This window comes from Pipra filicauda, unplaced genomic scaffold (assembly GCF_003945595.2).
Source record: "Pipra filicauda isolate LSUMZ 115617 unplaced genomic scaffold, ASM394559v2 scaffold192_size1418226_pilon, whole genome shotgun sequence".
NCBI lineage: Eukaryota > Metazoa > Chordata > Aves > Passeriformes > Pipridae > Pipra > Pipra filicauda.
In genome coordinates, this window is record NW_024104301.1 from 1,281,766 (window position 1) to 1,301,487 (window position 19,722).

A 19,722-nucleotide genomic window follows, 5' to 3' on the forward strand; every position below is an offset into this window, starting at 1 on the left:
GGCAGGGGAAGAGCTTTTTATTGCTGAGTGACAGAGAAGGATCTGCTCAGAAACGAGATCCAGGTGATTCACAATAGGCTGCTGGGAATGGCAGGGAATTACTATCACTGGAGGTTTGCCTAGCCCAGGCTCAGAAGAATCCGTCAGGAGCAATAAATAGGGAGAGCTGATCCCACAGGGTGGCTGAGAGGATTTCCACAGGCTTCCACAAGCTCTTCTGAGCACAAATTTCCAGTAGGCAGAAACAGAGACAAAGCTCTGGGAGCGACCTGCAGCACAGCAAAACTTTACATTTAACTCCCTTTGCTTTAGCTATATGAGCAAGTGAAAATACAAAATAACTCTCCCAAGCTGGGTGCATCAGGCAGACCTGGGGCTTCTTAATTTGGCACCAACATCCCCCAACAGATGATGGATTAGGAGGGTCAAGTGCTTCCCCTGTCTTACTTCCAGCTGGCTGAAAGCTTGGGACTCTCGTGCCTACAAAACAAAGAAGCCAAATATGTTTTGATTTGGTGGCTGCATTTGCCTCTGTAGCAGATTAATTGTATATGATGTGCACAGAGACTGCTGGATTTGTAAGGGACTGTTTCATTCACCTGTTCCCTGCAGTAATTAGAGCACGTGGATAATCACATCGAGAACTGAGAAGGGCAGGGTGTTATTTTAAGCCCTCGCGAGGGACCCGCTGGATTTTTGGCTGGGGGTGCCATTGGCACACGGCTGATGAGCTGCTCGTTAGCAAAGCCCATTAAAATCGCACCTGGGCAAGGAAACCGGCTGCTGTATTTGTGCCTGGAGCCGATATCAAGAAACTCAGTCTCGAAGGTTTCACCTCTTTCAGCAGCGAACGCGCGCGCGCGCGCTCCCCGCCCGCCCGAATTCCCCCCAAAAATTGAGCTGCAGTGCGGTCCCAGCGCCCCCCGGAACCAAAGAGCGCGGCCCGGCTGCCGCCCGGCCCCGCGCGCGGCGGACGGCAGCGGGGGACGGCAGGCGCGGACCCTGCGGCGGGAGCGGGACCGGCCCGGCCCGGTGAGTCCGTCCGTCCGTCCCTCCGTCCGTCCGTCCTTCCCTCCCTCTTTCCCTCCCTGCCGCTCCTCGCGCCTGTACGGGGCTGGAGACTCCGGGGTGCTGTGGTGGACACAGCCCCCCGCGCTGCGGCGGCACCCGGGCCCAGGGGGGCCGATAAAGAGCCGCGCTCTTAAAGGGGCCGCGCCGTGAGCGTTTAAATCCTTAAAGGGCCAGAGCGCCTCTTGCTGAGCTCGTAAAGAGTCAGCGCGCCTTGCGCGGGTGCTTAAAGAATCACTGCGCCTTGTGCTGAGCTCTCAAAGGGCCAGCGCACCTTGTGGGGAGCTCTTAAAGGGCCAGTGCACCTCATGCTGAGCTCTTAAAGGGCCAGCACGCCTTGTATTTCCCAGGCTCCCCGTGCTGGGGCAGGAGGGCAGGGGCAGAGCAGAAGCCGGGCCGGGCAGAGCCGCGTGGGCAGGAGAAGCTGCCTCAAAGTGCCCCCATTCAGATAAGAGCCCAGCTTTGGGGCACAGAGAGCCTGAGGTGCTGTGGGATGGATTTGGGATTCGTCCCCTTCCCGCAGTATCGCCCTGCACTCACCGGGATGCTCCTGTCTGAGGTATTGCCATATCCATGGATCCAGCTGCTGGGGTTGGATAATGTGGGTCCTGCTGCCTCGAGTCCCAGACCCCATCCTGCACAAGGGGTCGAGGGAATGGCTGCTGGGTGTGTGTCCATGGAGGACTCTCACCCTCTGGACCTTCCCTGCCTGCCCTTAATTGTTTTGGTTTGTTTTTTTTCCTGACTGAAATTTCCCTTTGGAAATCAATCAAAATTCTGATTCCTTTGGGACCAAGTTGCTGCCTGGGAGCGTCAGGATGGTAAACAAACAATTAATTAGATGTGGTAGTTGGAAGGTGGCTGTGAGGAAGCATTTCCCAGCTCCTGCTCTGCCCACAGTGCCAGTTTGTTTTCTAAATTAATGGGAGCAGGAATCACTATGGCTCTGGCCTGTGGCTGCCAGGAACCCTCGGGCTGACGGACGGGGGTGCCAGCTCGGTGCATAATCTGTTTTCTAAAAGCAAATTGGAATATTAAAAATTCATTCTTCCCCTTGGCTTGTGCCTGCTCTCAGCATTTTAAATAATGGGGTGATTGACTCCGTGTTCAGCTTGGGAGGATGTTTAGTCCTGATGGCTGTGGCTGCAGCATCCATCATCCCTTCCCAGAGTCTGGCTGTGGTGCAGCGTCTTCCCAACGGCTCCCAGGGCTGTGGGGTGACTGTGGGGCACAGCAGGGCCTGCAAACACCAACCTCAGGCCCCTCAGTGCCTGCCCATAGCAGGGGTCAGCCTGATTCTCTGGGGATAAATAGGAAAAGTGGGGGGAAAACCCAATGGAGGGTTTTCCTAGTGGAAAACCTGCTTGGGGACAGGTTGTCTGAGGTGGAAAGGGCTGCCTGGGGACAGCAGTGCTGTCCCTGTGCTGGCTCTACCCCGAGGGCTCCATGTTGTGGGTTAGTGAAATTCCTTTTGGCTGTGGCTTCCTGAGGGGACCCTGACCCATCTCTCCAAGGGGATATCCAAGGGAGGGAGTTTGACAGGAGCAGGGCTGGTTGGCTCAGAGGTGGATTTAAGGTTTTTGGGGGTTGGTCCCCCCATGGCACTGATGTCCCTGTCCCCTCCAGGCTGACCATGGCCCACAGCCAGTCTCGGAAGCGGTCACGGAGCAGGAGCAAAAGCAGCTCTCGGAGCAGGCAGGAGAGGAAGGAGAAGAAAAGGAGGAAAAGCAGCAAGGACTCACAGCAGGGCAGCAGCTCTCCTCCAAGGAAGAGGAACGCTGGCTCTCATGGACACAAGTCGAGCTCGGCAGCAGCCAGGGAAGGTGGGGAAGGCCCATGACTCCATGTTTTTCCTGGGGTGGGTGCACAGAGGGGCCCAGATGGGAGAAGAAGGTCCCTGGGTTAAGCTAAATCGGTCTCTGTCACCTTGCCCTGCACTTTGTGCCCATTTTGGTCTCACTCTGACAAGTGCAGAGCCCTGCAGCCCCTCCACATGACAATCTGGCACTGCAGCACCACACACCATCATGTGGTAAAAGTGTTGGCACAGAAGGGTCTTCCAGGCAAGAAAAAAACCAGCCTGGGAGGGGGGTAATCAACATTGCTCTGCAGGGCCAGAGCTGCTCCACTCACCCTCTGCTTATGTATTGCAGAGAAGAAGAAGGAAGGAAAGGACAAAAAGAAGAGGAAGGCCAGTACCTCTTCCTCTGAGACAGCATCTTCATCCACCAGCTCTTCCTCGTCCTCCTCTTCCTCCAGCCCCTCTTCTGACGACTCCAGTGACAGTGACTCCAAAACAAAGAAGAGCCAACATGGCAAAAAAAAGCAAGTGAAACAAAAAGACAAGAAAAAGAAGAAGAAGAAGAAGAAGAAGAAATTAAAAAGGAAATTAAAAAAGAAGGCAAAGGAAAAGGCTAAGGAGGAGAAAGCCAAGGGAGAAGAGGTGCCTGGCCCCTCGCTGGAGCAGTGGCAGAAGGAATCAGTGGAGGACTCTGGGCCAGGTAATGACAGTGTTTCCCTCCTGGAAGCCTGTGCACACTGGAGTTGTGCTGATCCCTTCCTGGGACCCCGTGAGGTGTCTGAGAGAAGCAGGGCTGTGTACAGGGAGGAGCCCCAGGCTCTCTTCCCTCCTACATACTGTGACCACCTTTGAGCCATACCAGTAAATGTAGGAGCCACGCTGAGATGTTCTTTTGTGAAGTGTTCAGATGTAGTTCATAGGTGTGAGTGGGGAACAAAGATAGAAGGACAGAGTCAGCAGTAACATCCTGGCAGAGCTGGTCCTGCCTTTGGGATGTGAAGTGGCCCTTCCTTTGAGAGGTTCACCACCAATCCCCACCAGGAATCTGGTGTGGGACGTGTATCCATTGGCTGCAGCCGCAGGGCTGTGCCTGGATTTGGCCCTGGGAGCTGGCTCTGACTGACCAGTGCGTTCCAGTTTTGACAGATGAACAGAAATCCCGGATCCAGGCTATGAAGCCAATGACAAAGGAAGAATGGGACGCGAGGCAGAGTGTCATAAGGAGAGTCGTGGATCCCGAAACAGGGAGAACCAGGTATGATCCCTGGGGAGAAAGGAGGGGGGTTGTCCTTCCCTATCCGTGCTGTGTGGGTTGGAGTTCTGGAGAATGCCTGTCCATGGCACTGCAGTACCATGTGTGGACCCAGGTCCCCTTGAGCAGCAAAGGCTTGAGCTGACCCCTCACAGGTCCCCTCCTGTCACACCTGGTGTAACTTACCCAGAAAGTGACACCAAATTATCAAATTGTACTGGGGCTCCACACAAGGGACACTGGGCTGTGTCCTGGCATCCCACTGCTGCATCCACTCACCTTTCAGCTCCGGGTGCAAGTGAGGAAGGAGTGTGTGCCCTGTGGGGTTACAGACAACAATCAAACCCAAGTTCATTTAGCTGCCAAATAGAAATGACCCAGTTTTTAATAAACTGAGTCTTCTCAGCCAGCAGAAAACATCATGCTGAAGAGAATTGGGTATGACAAGTCCAGTCTTAAAATAGAAGGCAGCCTGCAGGGCTCAGGGAGGTGTGGAACAAAGGTCGGTTCCCTGTAAGGCACGTAATGAAGACAATTAAATTTCTGTTCGTGTTTGGAGGTGTGAGCTGCCTCCAACACTGCTTGGAATTTGCTTAGCAAGATGCTCCCCAGCCTGGCTGCATTTCAGGCCCAAACTGGCTCCTGTTTCTCAGTGGCTCTGCAGTTTCCTGGGGCAGCCAGGACCACACCTGAACTCTCTAAAAAAAGGAAAAGGCTTTGTAAGGGTTGGGGCACTGCTGTTGACAGTGAAGCCTGCAGATTTTTGGGGTGGCAGGAGATGCTTTTATTATGTGTTTTCTCATGGCAGTGTGACTGCACACAGTAGGCAGTGCCCACAGCCTGGGGCAGGGCTGGCTGGCCCATGCTGATTTCTCAGGGGACTGCACCTGTCCTTACTGTAGCATGGTGACATTAATCCCATGGGAGCAATGGAAAAGCCTGCTGTGCTATTTAAGCTTGATACAGCCAAAAAAATAAATCACATAATGCAATGTCAAGGGTAGGTCATCACTGGCTTTGCCTAGAGGTGCATCAGCCCAGCACCTGGTCCTGGGCTGTGAGGGAGCTGGGGGCTCAGGGTGGGGTGGGGGTCAGCACCTTCTGCAGCTGCAGGAACTTGCCAGTAGCTCTCAAGGCTCGTGGGCTTGTGCTTGTCTTCCAGGCTCATTAAGGGAGACGGAGAAGTTCTGGAAGAAATTGTCAGCAAGGAGAGACACAAGGAGATTAACAAGGTAGTGGGAACTGGCCACCAGCATGAGCTGCTGGGCACAGCCAAGGAGCTGCTGCACCCAGAGGTGGTGTATGTTCACCACGGGTGGTGCTGGTGGTCCTCCATCCTCAGACAATGCTGTGATCACCTGTGTCCCTTTGCAGCAAGCCACACGGGGGGATGGGCTGGCCTTCCAGGTGAGGACAGGGATGCTGCAGTGAGTGTGCACCAGCCAGGCCAGGAGCCCATCCTGTTGCCAGTGCCAGCTCAGGTAGGAGCCTCTGTCTCTGGACCACGCAGACAGCACCATGTCAACATGTTCCCCAGGGGCACTTTGCAGCTGCTCTGTAAGTTACTGACTGGGAAGGAGAGTGACTTTAGTGGTCCATCTCCCACCAAACAGCTTCTCCCCTCCCTCTCCCAGCTGAGGCCAGTGTGGCTGTAATGCACCTGAGCCCTCTATGCCCCAATGCACCTTTGGATGCTGGAGGAGCTCAGCAGCACCCAGGGGACAGGCTCGAGGGTGCTGAGCACCTCAAAGTGCTGCTGCCCCTCAGCTCCAGGCTTTGGTTGGCAGGAACCAACACTGTGGCCACAAAATACACAAATGGCTGCCACTTCTTCCCTTCAGGGGCTGCTTGTGGCCCCTTCCTTGCTGGATGTGGCTCATGGGCCCTTCAGGCTCACCAACCCTCCTGCTCAGAGAAGAGCAGCTGTGGCTCTGCTCAGGCTGCAGCTCTCCCCTGCACCCTTAAGTGTCACCCTCCACTGTGCCCCGGGTCTTTTCTCAGCTTTCCTGCAGCTTCATCTCTGGGGTGGCACTGGGGAGCACTGAGCTGGCACACTGCACTGGGATGTGTGCAGGTGTGCTTTGTGGAGGAGTGGCTTTACCTTGCTGTCTGCTCCTGCATGCAACTCATGTCCCTGCCCCACAGCACAGGCCCTGGGCAGCGTTGGGGCTCTGGACCTCTCAGCCCATGGCTGCTCTGAAGCAAACAGAGAAGCCTTTCCCCCACTGCAAAGTCCATAAATCTACAAACTGTAAAAAAGAAATGGAGAAAATGAGTTAAAGGACTAATAGGACTGATGTGCACGGAGGGTTTCCACGTTCTGATCATCGCTGTAACCCCATTAAACTGGCGCCTGCTCACGTCTCGGGTTTTGCGACTTGTCTGTCTCTAGTCTCCCCCCCAAAAAAAAGCAGACAGAGAAGAGCCTTCCCATTTCTTTAATCTGTGTAACTCACAATGATACTGTACACAAAGCACACCAGGCATTGGAACGATGCACTAACAGCAAGGAGGAGAAGGAAGTTGTACAGAAGGTTTGCCACACACAAGCGGGTCGTCGGCACGGTGACTGTACACACAGGGTCGGGCATCCCCTCCGGTGGCTCCCCACGCAGGGCTGGTACCCCTAAAGCCATTTTTTATAAATAAAATATAACTAACATTGTCGGAATATAAAATTGACAGTCGAGGGTATCAACAGGCAGAGGGGAGGGGACCGTAAGGCTTCTAGAACTAATAGGAAATGCAGCAAACAGTGGCGATACCTGAAGAAGGGGCTGCTACAGCAAGCACGGCGGCTGCTGGGCGGGTGGGAGGGTGTTGGTGACCCTTTGGCTCGTTACTGCTCACGATCCAACACTGTAAACTGTTTTTGGTATGAGAATTTCGCCTCATCTGACTTGAGTGATCTGAGCAAACCCGGGAAAACAGCTCGGAGGGAACGCACGGGCTCCTCTGACGGGTTTTAAAAGACTTTAAAGGGACAGCGTCAGGTAGAAAGTCTGGCCCGAGGGTGCAGGAATAGAAAAAGCTGCTTTTTATAAAAAATCTGAGCTCTGCAGCAGAGTTTGATTCCCATGGAAACGAAAAACCAACCCCAAAGCCCGAGGCAGCCTGTGTGGTGCAGGCTGTGTTGTGCTGTGTGCAGAACAGGACGTGGGCTGTGCCGGGGGCTGCCCAGACAACAGCCGAGGGAGGAGCACGAGAAACTTCATATTCTTTTCATTTCCAAGCAAACAAGTTATTGGTAGCAAAGATAAATTAGGTCTTTAACCTGACAGTGCCCCTTTAGTAAGGATGGAATATACATTCATCTTTTCCCTCACCGCATCCCAACGGATCCTCTTCCATACACGTGGAAAGGCATCGGGTCACATGCATTGCTCTCCAAAACAGCTCGGAACAAACAGGTTATAAACACAGAGTTAAACTATTGCTATTGTTCTGTGAGTGAGTAGCACGTTGATCTTTGCTTCGGAGGGATGAGTGCCAGATGGGGGCGGCTGAGGACAGAGCGATGGAGACAGGGATGGACTGAAAAGGTGAAGAAAAACTTATTGGCATTTTTCCTGGTAACTACACCCACCTCCTCTGGTATTATTGCAGCAATAAAGGTCCAGCTCTACAATTGCTTCTCCGTGTTGGATCTGTACAATGGCAACAGATGGGGGGCCAGGGAAAGGACCCGGGCAAGGTTCAAGAAGCTCAACAAAGGATGAGGACGGAGGTGTTATGATTGTCAGGTTAACTGGGTAGTAGTTGTTTAAAACATGAAGTGATGGAGAGGTGAGTATCATATTGCACTTCTGCATTCATTGACAGTTACATTAAACTTGGTCCATAAAATAATTGCTTTGTACATAATGCCTGAAACAAAAAGCTACATTTTTAAATATTAATAAACCCTGAAGGTTCCAGTCCCTCCAGACAGTTTTTTCCCCTCTACATAAATAAATAACTTTCAGTTTTATATATCCACTTTTTATGTTGAACATTTACATTCGCCTCTGTTTTACACTATCTACACATAAGAAAATGTGAACATCTCATCAACACTGGAAAATGTACAGATCATGCCTTGGTTGTGGACTTGGAGGAAAGGTGATTTTTGCAAAGGCCATATCCAAATTTGCAGAAATGATTTAGTGATGTGGTTTGGTGACTTCACAGGATGGATTGTGGCTTGGCTTCCTACTCAGATGGCATCTGTTTGATAGAACATTTGACTAGCAAAAAGCTGGGACACTTCACATTGTTTTCGAACCCAGTAAGCTCTGGATGTACATTCGGAGAGAGCCAAGCTGAGCTGGCAGAAAGGGAAGTCAGTTTTCGGTAACAAAAGTCGTCAGGTACATTCTGTAATTGGATAATTATCAAAGAGAAGTGGTTACACATTTTGCAGCCGGGCTGCAAGACGTGGGGGACGCACTGGGCGGGCGGCAGTCGGGTTGGATCAGCACTGTCCCTCCTCTGCCTCCCTCGGGCCCTCCAGCACCACGAACAGAACACATGAGATCGACCTTGGGTGTCGGATGAGTTGGGATTTGCCTACCGTGGCCCAGAACCAGTGAGCAGAGCAGTGTTCACAGTGCTGTGTATCTCAGTGCGGCCGTCCTGCACTTCTTATTGAAACAGGTAATAAAATGAAGCAGCCAGTCTAAAAAATTCTTTGTTATAAATAAGATATTCATAAGTAGAAAGTGATATAAAGACAGGGAAGTGTGGTGGGGAAAAGCAGGGGTTACACGTAGTCAGGTAGGACTATAAAATCTCCACGTGAAGAGGGCCCCGGGACCCCCTGGTGTGAGTGCCCCTCCACCCCAGGAGCTGTGTGCAAGGAGGGAACCTTCACCGGCCCCAGGAGGGACAGGACTAAGGAGCTTTTTGGCAAGCCCTGGCTCTAGGCACTGTTCCCTGTCCCTGTCTCGGTGTCACCGGGTGCCAGCTCCCCTCTGCCACGCACCCCACCCGCCCACTCCAGCAGCACAAAACCATCACCTCAGGCACATCCACTGAGAAACACACCAGGAAAATTAAGATATGGCCTTTTAAGGTTGCCTGACATTGCTGGCACACTTCCTTACAGTCTCCTTACTGCTGGAAAAACTTCTGCACAGATTGTTTTTTTAAATATATACATATATATATGTGTGTGTGCATATACATATAGATATACACACACACCCTGGCTTAGCAATATTTCATTGTCATGCACTACAAACACTGGTGTAGCTACATGAGATGGTAACAGGTTTCCATTCTAAAAATCATCAGTGCAAAAAACAATGAGGTTTTACAGTTCAGTAACTACAGGTAAAAGAAGCGAGTCTAGTTCCCATGAAAGCTGCTACTGAACTTGGAGAGAACCTGGGAAGAAGAAAACGTCTCAGAGGTGGGTGTTGAGAGAGTCAGACCCTGCATTTGGATGAGAAGAACTGCAATGCAATCTAGCTGAGTGCCTTCAGCTGCTTCCAAATATACGGTGGTTACTGTTGGAAACAATATATAGCAAGACTATTTGGAGACTTTAACAGCAAATTAAGTGTCTGAGGTTTGTAACAGCTCAAACAAAATAGCTTGTATTCCTCTTTTAATAGGTCAACACATTAAATTCCATCAGCTTCTAAAAGGTCTCTTTAAAAAATAACAGTAATAACAATAACGACCCCGCTGTCTTGGGCATGAATCTGCCAACATTCTGCCTCTGCCAACAGCATTGATACAGCTTTAGCTTTGCACTGCACCAACTCCTTGAGAAAGCAGCTGCCCTCGGAGCTCTTTGTACAGATAAAGCTCTCGGTCGCTCTGCCTGGCACAGCCCACCATCAATCCCTCACTCAGGGCTGCCGTGTTATCGACCCCCAGCCTGCCCCGTGCCGGCAGAGCCCCTCAGTCTGACTCCTGGGACAGCCAAGGACAAGGTTCCCCAGCCCCACGCCCTGTTGTGTGGCTCTGAGGACAGCACTCGGTCGCGCGGATCGGAGCGATGGCTAACGAGGCGAGGAGGCACATATTTACAGTCACTAAACCTGGATAAGAGAAGGAGGCAGGAGAGAGCGCCATCTTGATCTGGAGACATCCCCCCCTGATTTCCAGCTGTTCCTTGGGCTCCTGCTGCACAAACCTGACGCTCTCGCTGCAAGGCCTGCACGTTCTGCGTGGGAAACATCCCATCTCTTCCCAGAACACCACGATGTTATTGGAGTAGCACCATATTTACCCTTCCAGCCTGAAACGGCGATCTCGTCCCTCTTTCCTTTTGTTTTCTCCTCTGGTGGCTGCAGCTGACAATCCTGGCTCTGGCCTGGCTACTTCTGCCCCAAGAGGCCAGACTCCAGCCGGGACGCGGCGCTCCGGCCCCAGCACCCCGTGGCGATGCTCATGCTCCGCTGGCTGCGCTCCCTGTCCCTCTCCTTGTCGCTGTCAGACTGGCTCTGGGTGCGCTCGGGGCGGTGGCCGCCGGCCGAAGGCTGGGAGGAGATGGTGCGGAGCAGGTGGTTCCTCTTGCGCAGGAACTCGGCCTGGCTGGGCAGCCCGAAGCTGCCCTTGCGCAGGGCCATGCGCGTGGTGTTCTTGGCGGGGCGCGCGCGGTGGTTGTACTCCAGCTGCGCCAGGTGGGCCGCGTAACCCTCCGTGATGAACTGCAGGGCGAGAGGGGTCAGGGTACGGGTTAGAGGGATGGGACACGTTGCCCTGAGAGCCACTGGCCACCGAACGTGTTTGGTGTGATAGGTTCTCTCAGTCCCATGTGGTCCAGCTATGCGGGACAGCTCCCGTTCTGTTGGCGAACACAGCTCAGCCACCAGTCTTGAGATGACCAAATTCCCATCTCCCTCCCATGGGAGGCCCTTGGGCTCAGACAAGCCCCCTCCTACCTGACACTGGCTCTGCAGCTTCTTGGTGGGTCGGCCAACGATGTAGATGTGCGTGGGCGGGAGGCTGATGGAGCTGTACACAGAGATGTCCTTTGTGGATCCGTACGCCGCATGGATCCTCATGTGGAGCTGTGGGGAGGGAAAGCAACACGCAGTCAGAACACACAGGCACCCCGTGCTGCTCAACAGGCAGGGCTCTGGGTTTCCAAGAGCATCTGTGGGAATCTCAGGTCACTGGAACTTTATACCAGTTCCCAGCTGGATAATGAACCACTGAGCAAAGCACTAATTAATGAGCTGGGATGTTTACTGGCCAGAACAAGAGGAGTAACAGTGATACAAGAGCAGATTTCCACTTGTTGATCCACGGCCTTGCCTTGAGGTCCGTGGGGGGCAAGGATGCCACACACTTTGCTGCCTGTTGTCACTGGGGGAGAGGAGCTCCAACCCCCCCATACAGGAATCATTAGTCAGGAATGTTCCCCTCTGAGAGCCACTGCTGTCATCTGCTAGGCAGGGATATGTCTGCCTCCACTCTGAGCAGAGAGCAGCTCCTGGCCAACCTTTTCCTTGCTGGGCTTGGAACAGGGGCTGGCAGAGGAGTTGTGGCCACTGGTGCCACCACAGACTGACCAGCTTTGTGCCTGAAGCCAAAGGTCACGGAAATGGAAAGGGAATTTTTGACCCTGGTCCAGGTTCTTCTGGAGGACAAGGGAGCAAGTAGCTGCTCCTGCCACTGCAACTCTGGCCAAAACAAGAGCCCAAGAGAATTAAGGACAGGCTTTCCTTGCTAATCAAGGCAGGGCAAGTGCTTGGGACACTGGCAGCTCCTTCACCTGCCAGCCACAGAAAACGTTGTTCTATTTGGAGCTTCTCTGAGCCTCTGGGCTGAGCGACTTTTAGACCTCCCAGGCATCAAAAGCTTGGAAGATTCTCTGTGGAGTCTCCCATGAAGGCTGTGTGGTGCAAGGCCATTTCTGCAGCAGCTCCATCCCCTCTCAGACCTGCTGGCTGCACCACAGGCTGCCAGAAAGTCACCAAATAGATGAAAAAAAGTGCATGTGTGGGGAAGGGAGGATCTGACCAGCACCAAAGGCCTAATAGAAGAGGCAGCAGTCGCAGAGCAGAGGCGACAATTTAGCAGTATAGACATTTTTGTAGAGCAATAAGAGGATGAAAATAAAATTAAGAGATTAATCTTCCACTGCAGGTCACATTGCTGCCAAGAGACTGGTGCTGACAGGGGCAGTTGGACAAGGAGCAATCTAAACCCACGCCACGGTCCTATTTCAGCATTGCCAGGCTTACGTCGGTGATGAGGGATTTCAGGAAGTTGGCCTTGTGCCGCAGCGGGTCGTGAACGAGCCCATCGCAGAAGGAGACGATCCCGTGGGGGAAGTTGTGCTGTGCTAACCATGCTACCACCCTCTGCTTCTGCATGTCAGGGCGGCCTGTGACATAGATAATGAGGTAGCCAAGGTCTTGCCAGTGCCTGGAAGGAAAGCCAAGAGTCAATGGGTTGCAGGCCTTGAGAAACACCAGTGTCAAACAGACCGGCTGCCCCGGCCCCTGCCCTGACCTTACAACATCCACTGCTCCAGCCCGGACTTTGGGGTCGCTGCCCATGATGGACACGCTGGCTGCGAAGGAGCCGTCGATGCTGAACACCACGAACTCCGTCCCCTTCGGCAGGACTGTGATGTAGCTGTCTGCAAACGTGTGGTCACCCCTGGAGAGAGGGATGCAGGTATTTAGAGACAGTGAGATACTCAGAAGGCATCACCAAGTCCTGCAGAGCACCACGAGCCGAAAACAGCACCCAAATCTGGCCCAAAGGCTCCAACAGTGATGACACCCTTGGTCACAGGCACTGTGTGAGGGTCTCTGTGTTAAAGTGGGGATGGAATAGTGCTCTGGAGCCTTGGCATCAGTGATTCAAAGAAGTAACCCCAGAAAACCATTTCTGGGCTCACCACTGAGAAGATGGTCCTCTGGGCTGTGAATCACCACGAGTACAAAGTTCTGTCCCTCAAGGACAAGTTTATGGTCTTTAAAATCTGCTCAGCTGTGCAGTTTTGCAGATGACCGTGAGGCCATACCCTGTGGTGCACTGCTCCTGCAGTGGGAGCTCTGTTCCTGTGCTGGTGGTGATGCATGAGCCAGAATAAAACATGGATCTTCCTCTTACAGCTGCAGAGCACGAGTGGCCCCTATTGCTGGCAAACCAGGCTCTGATCCCACCCAACAGAGCTGCCCTACAAGGAGGGACCACGTTCGACAGTCATGAAATTCCTCGTGTTCCTCTTGCAAAGCCCAGGGTACCTCACCTGACCACCATCTTGACGGGGTACACGCCGATGCCCAGGCGCCGGTGCTCGGGGATGACGTAGGAAATCCTGCCACTGCTGTTGCTGATCTCTGTGTCAAAGTAAACCCACTCTCCCGAGGGTGGCTGGGTCATGATGTGAATGTCCACCTGGGGAGACAGCAAGGCTGGGTCACCACAGCATTAAAGACACAGACAAGTAAAACAGGCCAAGCACCAGGACATCCCACCCAAGCCCCTCTGGACGGCAGCAGGGCTGAGTCTTGCTCCCACCCTCTGCACCTCATGGATCTGAGCTGAGAAACACCCAAACATCAGGGTGCTGGAGTGAAACCCGGCCCCAGTGGTGAAGAATCTCATAACAAATGCTGTTCCTGGTGGGACGCACCCACAAGTCTGAGCAGGGCAAAATGACAAAGACACAAGGGCAGCAAACACTGTCAGGGACCAAGAGAGCACCAACCAGCACCACCTTTGTCCTTCTCACCACATGATGCACAGTCCCCAGAGCACACACGGTACCTTTTCTCCCGTGAGTGTGACCATGTCTAACGGGCCGTACATGAACCTCCCCGTTAAGGTCTGGGGCCCATCTTCGTTAGCGATGGTGTCGTTTATCCTATGGTTGGCTGTGACGTTCTGCACGAGGCAGGAGGGAAAGAGGGAAAAAAAAAATAAAGGAAAAAAGTCTGCAGCAATGGACAGCCTCACAGGGAAATGCCAAATATAACCAGGCAAATTGGAGCGTGGGTTTCTCTGTGTCATTCCTCCACTCCGCTCTGGGAAAGAATTTGACCTGTGGCAGAGGTGAGGCTCTGTGCCCTGCACTGCTGGGCGGGCTGGAGTACACATGGCTGGAGAGCCAATTTCCATGGCAGGCTGTACGTGCAATTCTGATACTGCCTATTAACTCTTACACTTTGGAATTAAGAGGACATACAAACAGCTACCAGAGAAATCTGCTGACTTTGTTTCAGTTCTAGCACAGAATTGCCTTCTCAGGAACTAGAGACTTTACTGGGAGAGAAAGGCCTTTACGGAGCAGAGAACTGGTATTATTGGGCTTTGAAAGACGTTCCATTCTGGCTCCTTCTCTGACCCACAGCCAACAGACTCAGGTTTTTGCGAGTGTTTTACAGACTCAAGGCCAAGAGGAGACTTTGCTGATGCAGATCTTTTGGGTTACTCTACACAGGTAGGACATAAGCACTAATATAGACCAGCAATGCAACGTGACCCTCTGTCCACGCTGTGCCCACGCCATCCACCCTCAGAGCAATTTGTGCAGCCCAAACTGACCCCCCTCTATGTGACAGCCCCAAACCCCCTCACCCGGAGCTTCACGTGTGTCCTCTTGCGGAGCCACTTCTCCCGAGGCTTGGAGGGGGTGAACACAGACACCTCCTTCCCGTCCAGCTCCAGAACACTCGAGTTCTCATGTCTCATCACCTGTGGGAGGACAGATCCCACCAAGGCATCACCACCTGTGTGGTGACCCCCCTCCTCCTGCCTACGCTGTTCCACATCTCCCGAGCCATCGCCGAGGAAGGGCAACACCTGGAGGGAGGTCCCTGAGTTTGCTGCTGGGCAAGCCTGCAGGTTTTACAGGATAAGTGGCCTCTCATGAACTAGCAAAGCCTGTGGCCGACACTGACTTAATCCTGGCTGGGATGAAGGTTTTTTAGTCCATCTGGAGGTACAAAGCTGCCTCAAACACAGCAGGACGAGCTCTGCACTTAAGATACCTGCCCTTCCTGCAGGGATTCATTAGTCCCTTCCCACAGTCTGCAAGGGACTGGTCTCCTCCTTTGAACACGAGCCTTCTCCCATTCCATGACAGACCCAGCACCAGCCACATGCTGTTCCTTCACCTCATTTCTTATTCCTCCCGAAACACATCCCAGACTGCTCTTGTCCCATGGCTTTTGCTTCTCTCACTGATTTGACCCTGGTGGAGACACAGGGGTCTGGCTTGGCCACATGCGAGGCAGAGCCCAGGGTGTCTGTCCATCCTGGCCTCATCTCCGAGGCTCACAGAATTCCAGAACTTTGTGCCAGTGGAATGTCACTGTGCCAGCACAAGGATCAGAGAAGGGGCAAGGTGATGCCCACCAGCCAGCTTTTGGGGCAATTCCTGTCTGTCACCAGGGCACAGTCAGGGATGGGAAGCAGGAACCTGGAGGGAGGAGGGTTAAATCCTACCTAGGTTGCTCTAGAAGGGAAAAGGAAGAATAACACTCAAAAGCGAGGAGACACTTCAAAGACTGATGTGGGACCGGGAGGTGACCCTGCACACACAGAACTCCAAAATTGGCAGTGGTCCTTGGTGACCAAAAATTAACAAGTCTCTTAAATGTGGGCTCTTTTACAAGGTCTTGAACATGTTTTGTGAGGTCAGCAGCTCTCCAGCTGAGCTTGGCTGACACGGGCCAGCTCCATTTGCAGAGCTGAAGCTGGTTTTCATCCAGGGAAATGGAAAAAGGACCCCAGGGAGGATGAGCCTGCTGGGGAGGGAGTTCATGGAAATCCAATGTAAACAAAATAACAAGTTCTACTGAAAATTATTTAAATCGTGAATCTATTTTGAGTCCTATTTGGGCTTGTTTTAACAAGATTTAATCTTTGGAGGCTAAAACTATTCAACAGCTTCTTTTTACATTTTGCCCAGAGGTGACTGTCTAAGGCCATTAGAAACAAGTCCTTATTAGGGGAAGCAGTGGTGTGGTGCTCAGGAAGGACAGAGAGAAGACAGGGGATGAGAAAAACCCTGGTTTTGAGGCAGAGACGAGTGAGCAGAGACAGGCACTGGGGAAGGGGGTGCCAGACCACCCAGGCTTAGAATGCATGGGCAGGTACCTCCAGGTACTCAAGCTACAAGATTTGAAGCACCACTTCAGATTCCAACTGAAGCCTGAGTAATTGGCTGTTTCCTGAGTGGAACATTTTGTGTATGAGACTGTTGTGACTGTTCTCCCTCATGCACAATTACAGTTCTCTCTTCAGCCCTGTTAGGCTGAGTTTGATGTGGGACTATCCAGCAAGGTCTGTGCAAGCACAGAGATGTCTCACTGGGCTGGACACAGCCTGGGAAGAAAGGGTCTCCCTGGATTATCGCTGCTGCTCAGCTGCCACCAGCACTGACATCTCTGCTGTTTATGGTTCTCACACTATTTGGAAGATAACACTGACAGAAAGTTTGCCAACAGAGTCATAAATAATTGAGAGCTGCAGCAGAGGAGGCTGGAAGGGAGCGGGGAGGATTTAACAGCTGAGCTGACACAAAGCAAACCCAGCGCTGGAGTGGGCAACACGATCCACAGAGTTGCTTTGAGTTTTGGTTTTTCCAATTCCATGCTCTAAGTATTGTTCCCTGGGGAGTTCATACTTTGTAAGGCAAATAACTCCCCCTCATTCCCAAGGAACTGAAGGGAAAATATTTCTTTTAGGAAAAAATACATTTTAAACAGTAAATTTGAATCTCAGGTCAAATATATGTTGATAAAATCTGAGGTGTTAGACTCCAGACACCAGTAATCCCCATTTTCCTGGCTCCAGAACTGCTTTCTGCTGCAGGAACATGGACTAAATCCCAATGAGTTCCCAGAGGAAACCACAACAACTTAGCAAGGCAAAATGGAGAACTGAATTTTGCCTATCAATTTGTATTAAATTAATATAAACCTTCTCCTTTGGTTTTATTGTACTTGATGCTATTTTTATTTGTACTTTGAGAAGTTTCCCTTTCAGTTTCAGTCTTGAGATCCAACTTTGTACACAGAGAGCATAGATCACTTCAAGAAACAAGTGCCACTGACCTTTGCCACTGATCTGATAATGAAATTGCCCCGGGCTCTCTCCACGGATCCCCAGTGAACCCAATCTGAAACCTGCTCTGCTGTTAAAACCCAGACCCAAACCAACCAGGTGTGACAGCACATCCATGAAGTCTGCATTTGTGCAGCTCCACCACCACCACCACAGGTAAGGAACAAAAAGAAGGGGAAGAAAATGTATCTGGGGGAGGCAAAGGGTATTTTTTCACTTCTACGCATCAACAACTGTTATGGAAGGTGCAGTAAAAAAAGAACAAAGAGCCCAAAATATTTTCCAGCCCAAGGGAGATCAAGGGAGGGAGGACAACCCTACCTGTCTGAGCAGGAAGGAGACAACGTCTGTGGACTCCCAGTAGCTTGCATGGAAGAGGTGAGGCAAGGCCACTGTCGGGAAAGCCGTCAGGGCGTCGGGGCAGTACAGGGCGTAGTCGATCCGTTTGGTTCCCCACCACTTGGCAGCAACTGGAAGTAAAAGACTTGTTCAGACAAAGGAGGGGTTCACATGCACACACGGTCTCCATCACAAACGGGATCTCAGGGCTCTGGCTCCTCACTGCAGGTGCACCTGAGGCTGCTCCCTGGCTGGTCACACTGCTGAGAGGGAACAGCCAACCCGGGGCTCGGGGTTTGCTCAGACCAAGGGAGGAACACACACAGGCACCACTATGTGAGGTCTCCTTTATTTAAGCAAATAAGAAGGCACTGGAGGGCAGGCATTAAGGGGTCCAAGGCTCATGTACAATAAGCCTGGGAATCCATATGCCAAAACGTAAGACAGAAACGCGTCTCCCTGGAGCTGTGGGAGGAAGGATGTGTGTGTTTTGCCCACTACAGGACATGCCTAGGCCATCTCCAGACCTGCTTCCAACTCCTTTAGCTTTCACCAAGGAATAGCATCCAGGTTTTGGTCACACTAAAGAGGATCTGAGTATTGGGAATCCATGTGAGATGTTAAAAGGCACCACAAGGTATATGGCATGTGCTGATGGCAGTCCCCAACAAGTCCTTGTTGCCTTCTTGGGCTACCATGTTGTAGGTAAGCAAGACGTCCAGCCCAGCCTCCCTGGGAGCACAGCCTCTGGGGTGGACAACCAGACAGGTATCTGGGAGCATCGGGACTTCACTGCATGGGGGACTGAAAAACACACTGGGATTTGGAGGGGCAGGGTTACAAACACCACAGAGGAGCTTCTCCCTCAGGGAGCCACCAACTCGCCCACAAGTGTCCGACAGCTTCTGTTCACCCCTGGAACCTTCCCACACCTCAACGGTGCCCCGAACTCTGCCCATACACACATCCTGTCTGAATCCCTGGAAATGAGCAGGTCTCAGCCCAAAGCCTCAGACCCCAAAGCCACGGGCTGCTTTCCCAGCACTGAGGAGTCCTCCACACCCGTGCGCTCTGGCCTGGAAAAGCAGCCAAGGAAAGAGAAGGTGGATCAGATCGAGAGAGCAGCAGGAAGAGCTGTGTTTGCATGCAGGACACAAGCTGGGGCTTTGACAAGGGCTTCCTCAAGCTTTGTTTTTCTCTGTGACAATGTTCCCTTTTTAAGGACTTCCAGGAAAGCTGCGAGGTTTAAGGTATGATCCAGCACATCTCTCAGTTATGGGAAATCTGGCTGGTGACGAGCAAGGATGCTGAACTGAAAAGATAGATCCACCAGTTCCTTACAGAGACCTGTACAAAGCTCCCACCACAAAGACATGCAGAGGGATATGGCATTAGCACATCCCTGTGGCCCAGCCCTGTTGTGTCAAGTGCCCAGGCCACCCTCACCCTGACGGTCCTTGCTTTTCTGAAGAGCCATGGGAAGGAGGAGGAGGATTTGATGGATCAACATGGCTTTTCCAGAGCACACAGGCACCTCCTCGCAGCCATTTCTGACTCCCTGTCTTCCAAACTGACAGCTCCTGGTCACGTCCCAGTCTTTCATTTCTCATGCAAGTCCCCAGCTTGGGTAATTTCAGATTCTTTGCAGGAAGCGGACAGGATCGACTCTTCCATGCTCAAAAGACAGTGGAGAGGCAGAAGCGTTGTCCCCACAGCTCTGGCCCAGAAGAATTCATGCTCCTGCCAAGTTGTTAGCCGTGTTATGATCGATCTTCGGAGCAAAGGGACAGAAATACTTGTTAAAATGCAATTAGAAATTGCAAGTGCCTCAGTGAAAGCGCAGAGATTTGTTGTGAAGTTCTGTGGCTATGGAATCAGAGAGGAAGTGGACTGGAACGGATCTCCCCAGAATACCTGTCTTGATGTCCAGGTCGGGTATCCGATGAGCACAGCCTGCAGCCCCACTCCGTGACCCTTTGAGCTTTCTTCCCTTCGCAGGGATTTCATGTTTATGCTGCCTACGTCTCTTGAAGGTTTGGGTGGGGGATTTGTGAGGGAGGGCAAGTTGGGACAGAAGGCTAAACCCTCTACAATGATTAAAGTGGTGTTTGGTTTCTAAAAGGAAAAATAAAATATAGAAAAAAAAGCAGAAATTGCACATTATTATGGCACACACTGATTTCATCCTTCAGAAATTCACAGTACAAGAGAAGCTGCACCCTAGGGAGGCTCCCTG

The 19,722-nt window shown here is 52.1% G+C and overlaps 2 protein-coding genes across 9 annotated transcripts in view; one reads left to right on the plus strand and one right to left on the minus strand.

Annotated features, from left to right (window-relative positions):
- The first annotated feature begins 50 nt into the window (after positions 1 to 50).
- Positions 51 to 6,484, plus strand: ARL6IP4 (ADP ribosylation factor like GTPase 6 interacting protein 4). Of its 3 annotated transcripts, none has more exons than XM_027739815.2 (6): positions 51 to 1,032; positions 2,695 to 2,891; positions 3,222 to 3,569; positions 4,007 to 4,124; positions 5,284 to 5,353; positions 5,496 to 6,484. In XM_027739815.2, the coding sequence occupies exons 2-6, from the start codon at positions 2,702 to 2,704 to the stop codon at positions 5,550 to 5,552; spliced, it is 783 nt and encodes a 260-aa protein (XP_027595616.1). In that variant the 5' UTR covers positions 51 to 1,032; positions 2,695 to 2,701; the 3' UTR covers positions 5,553 to 6,484. The 3 variants fall into 3 exon arrangements, with proteins under 3 accessions (XP_027595616.1, XP_039236242.1, XP_027595615.1); XM_039380308.1 differs by having other exon boundaries at positions 1,014 to 1,033; positions 2,691 to 2,891; XM_027739814.2 differs by lacking the exon at positions 51 to 1,032 and adding an exon at positions 1,433 to 1,627.
- A 59-nt stretch (positions 6,485 to 6,543) lies between these two features.
- The window catches only part of PITPNM2 (phosphatidylinositol transfer protein membrane associated 2), a 128,982-nt gene continuing 115,803 nt past the window's right edge, over positions 6,544 to 19,722 (minus strand). For 5 of the 6 annotated variants that reach the window (XM_039380307.1, XM_027739808.2, XM_027739810.2 and 2 more), the window contains 8 exons: positions 17,469 to 17,617; positions 14,655 to 14,771; positions 13,845 to 13,961; positions 13,324 to 13,472; positions 12,576 to 12,725; positions 12,305 to 12,488; positions 10,997 to 11,125; positions 6,544 to 10,762 (listed from right to left, as the gene is read on the minus strand). In XM_039380307.1, coding sequence (XP_039236241.1) covers positions 10,430 to 10,762; positions 10,997 to 11,125; positions 12,305 to 12,488; positions 12,576 to 12,725; positions 13,324 to 13,472; positions 13,845 to 13,961; positions 14,655 to 14,771; positions 17,469 to 17,617 — 1,328 coding nt within the window. In that variant the 3' untranslated portion in view covers positions 6,544 to 10,429. Of the gene's footprint in view, positions 10,763 to 10,996; positions 11,126 to 12,304; positions 12,489 to 12,575; positions 12,726 to 13,323; positions 13,473 to 13,844; positions 13,962 to 14,654; positions 14,772 to 17,468; positions 17,618 to 19,400; positions 19,602 to 19,722 lie in introns of all 6 variants that reach the window. The other variant, XM_027739803.2, reaches the window with a different exon arrangement.

Bases quoted from the DNA above. Each gene is read 5' to 3' on its own strand.
- ARL6IP4 (XM_027739815.2), top strand. From the start codon at position 2,702: ATGGCCCACAGCCAGTCTCGGAAGCGGTCACGGAGCAGGAGCAAAAGC. The intron at 4,125-5,283 runs GTATGATCCCTG...CTTGTCTTCCAG, and splicing joins CCCGAAACAGGGAGAACCAG to GCTCATTAAGGGAGACGGAG. The intron at 5,354-5,495 runs GTAGTGGGAACT...GTCCCTTTGCAG, and splicing joins GACACAAGGAGATTAACAAG to CAAGCCACACGGGGGGATGG.